A 3,293-nucleotide genomic window follows, 5' to 3' on the forward strand; every position below is an offset into this window, starting at 1 on the left:
TAGGTGGTGAAATACATTATGGTAGCAGATGGTTAGGATAGTTTTTGGCACTTGAGTTTGAAGGGTGCGTGTTTGAAGCAGAACCACCCTAATTATTAAACTGCAACAAATAAGAAACTCTGTGTGCTTGAAATTTAAATATTTATTATGTCTCTGCCTAAAACATCATAATATGATTTCTGTAGCACAAATGCAAACTCCAAGTATTTTTTTTTTTTCAGTTCTCAGACTGGACACCAGCGAGCCTTTGGATCTGAACTACGGTGGCACGGCTTATTACAACCCTGGACTTCAAGGGGACAGCATTCAAATGAGCAACTTCCCAAGACACAAGGCTCAGTAGAAGGACTCACGGATCACTCTTGGAAAAAAGAACATTCCATGTGGAGTTTTGTCAATATGACTTTTTGTGGGAGAAATTTAAAGATGAGTTAGTCGCTTGAAGGTTTGCCGCGCAAAACTCTACTTGTTAGAATGTTTTAGTAGCCAACATCTGCCCGTCTTTTATTCGTTTTTCCAAAGATAATGCAATGCATTGTCATACTATCAAACTGTTATTAATAAATTAGCCACTCCGAGATTTGGCAGGATTCTTTTGAAAGTTGCGACAAAAGTTGCGTTATTTTTTCTTCCAACAACATTGAATCGACTTTTAGGAATTCGCAATTATTTTTTCAAGTTTTCTTTGTAACCTTAACCTCAAAAAGCAGAAACAAATACTGTGTTGATGTTTTACTCGTTTTACACGGCAGATACATAAAACTAGAACATAATAGCACATATTCAGAGATTAATGTCAAATGACTGTACTGCTTTAATTCAAACAGAGCTTAATGCCAAATGTCTGTACTGTTTTAATTCATTATAACTAATTAATTATATTTAGGGAATGAAATGCCACCAAAGGAAGCAAAAGGTGAACACATTCTCCATGTTAATTTTACGCTTGAAAAGTGTCCATCTTAAACAATTATTTACGTTCCAACACATTTATTACGAGCATTTGTGAACTGTCGAAAGCGATTTTTGCCGGTTAAAATGAGAGACTATCGTCACACTTCAACACATCAGTCATGTAAACGCTGCCTTTTTGCTAGTTCAACCGTTGCAAACGAAAACATCAGTGATCGGTAATATCATCAAAAGGTTCAGAGAATCTGGAGAAGTCACTGCACCTAAGCGGCAAGGCTGAAAACCAACATTGAATGCCCGTGACTTTCAAAACCGACATCAGGGTGTAAAGGATATCACCGTACGGGCTCAGGAACACTTCAGAAAACCACTGTCAGTAACTACAGTTGGTCGCTACATCTGTAAGCGCCAGTTAAAACTCTACTATGCAAAGCGAAAGCCATTTATCAACAACACCCAGAAACGCCGCCGGCTTCGCTGGGCCCGAGCTCATCTAAGATGGACTGATGCAAAGTGGAAAAGTGTTCAGTGGTCTGACGAGTCCACATTTCAAATTGTTTTTGGAAACTCTGAACGTCGTGTACTCCGGATCAAAGAGGATAAGAACCATCCAGACTTTTATAGGCGCAAAGTTCAAAAGCCAGCATCTGTGATAGTATGGGGGTGTATTAGTGCCAAAGGCATGGGTAACCTACACATCTACCCCCGCACGTCAAGAGCATTTGTGAACTGTCGAAAGCGATTTTTGCTAGTTAAAATGAGAGACTATCGTCCCACTTCAACACATCTGTCATGTAAACGCTGCCACTTTGCTAGTTCCCCATTGCAAACAAAAAAACGGTCCTTAATTGTCATACCCTGGATACATAAAGGTTAAATAAATATATAAATACATGCAAACTACAAGGTATATGTTTGCATACTACATTACCCAGAAGGCTTTGCGTCGTAGACAGGAACCGGAAGTAGGTCTTGATCAATACAGAGTAGATATATTGTTAATTTGTTGTTCCTGCTTCGTCTACACAAGAAACGAATATGAATATTTTTTGACAGTTTGATTGGCGAAAATGACACAAATTAGCTGAAATATGCTAGGACCTTGGCGGATGAAGCGTATTTCTGGTCTTGTCATCCTTGTCCGGACAGAAGGGCGACACGGCGGTGCAACTGGATCAAAAAGAGACGTCGGAGACGCTTTACTCAACCAAAAGTTGATTTATTACAAGCGAGCGTCATTACACAGGACTGCAGTTTCCTGGAGGAGCTCAAGTAAAAAATGAAGGACTCCTACACTGGAGAAGCCAAACCATCAGTTTTATATTCCTCCTTCCTGTCTCTGTGTGTGTGTGTGTTACGTCAAGAGAGCACATCCTGACCATAAAAGGAGATGTTCTTGTGTAAGTGCCTGGAAAGCAACTGCTTTAAGTCATAACTTAAATGTTGGCGTTGAGCTAGACATGAAGTCTCTTCTCAAGGATAGGGCTATCACTTTTGCATTCCCAAGTCCCAATTAGAGCCTCTTTTCCTACAAGAAGTGATCCAATCCACCTGCGGATATCAAACTAAGGGGCCTTATCTTATTACGTGCTCAAACTGAAATACCACTATTTATTTAAACTTGGTGGTTTGCCTTCTCCAAGTTGGATATAGATGGCCTTGTGGTTAGAGTGTCCGCCCTGAGATCGGTAGGTCGCGAGTTCAAACCCCGGCCGAGTCATACTAAAGACTATAAAAATGGGACCCATTACCTCCAGCATCAAGGGTTAGAATTGGAGGTTAAATCACCAAAATGATTCCTGAGCGTGGCTACTGCTGCTGCTCACTGCTCCCCTCACCTCACAGGGGGGATGGGTCAAATGCAGAGGGTAATTTCAACACACCTGGTGTGTGTGTGACGATCAGTGGTACTTTATTTTTAACTTTAATAAGCAAAAACTGATATGAGTTAATTAATTCACTTCACGGGCATTGGACACAATTGTGAGTCCGTGCAAAATTTGGTTGAATGTGTGCAAAATTGGGAATTCCTGCAGGGACTGAATGCTTTGCGGGTGATGACGGACGAAAATATTGCGGGGTTGTAAAACATAAACAGAAGCCACAGCGAACAATCACGATAATGCACAATAATTATCACATGTTTAAGGCAATAGCTTGTCAAATCTGAACTGTGCATCCAGGCTTTAAGAACCGTAGCTGTATTACAAGTCTTTTTTTAAAGCAGTTATGACTTCTCGGTCGCTACATTACCATATGAAACCTCCTAATTCCTGTGACCTCCAGGTGTCCAAACAGAGCTACGAGCTTTTCCTTGACAGTGATGAGGTATCACTGCAAACCCACGCTGCATACCGAGTAGACAAAGTGAAATGTAAAAT

At 40.7% G+C, this 3,293-nt stretch overlaps 1 protein-coding gene across 2 annotated transcripts in view; it reads left to right on the forward strand.

Annotated features, from left to right (window-relative positions):
• Positions 1-619, forward strand: part of muc15 (mucin 15, cell surface associated) — a 24,764-nt gene extending 24,145 nt beyond the window's left edge. For both annotated transcript variants that reach the window (XM_062033058.1, XM_062033049.1), the window contains exon 4: positions 222-619. In XM_062033058.1, the coding sequence (XP_061889042.1) occupies positions 222-343 (122 nt within the window). In that variant the 3' untranslated portion in view covers positions 344-619. The remainder of the gene's footprint in view (positions 1-221) is intronic.
• Positions 620-3,293: the final 2,674 nt, after the last annotated feature.

The sequence above is a fragment of the Entelurus aequoreus genome, linkage group LG02, assembly GCF_033978785.1.
Source record: "Entelurus aequoreus isolate RoL-2023_Sb linkage group LG02, RoL_Eaeq_v1.1, whole genome shotgun sequence".
NCBI lineage: Eukaryota > Metazoa > Chordata > Actinopteri > Syngnathiformes > Syngnathidae > Entelurus > Entelurus aequoreus.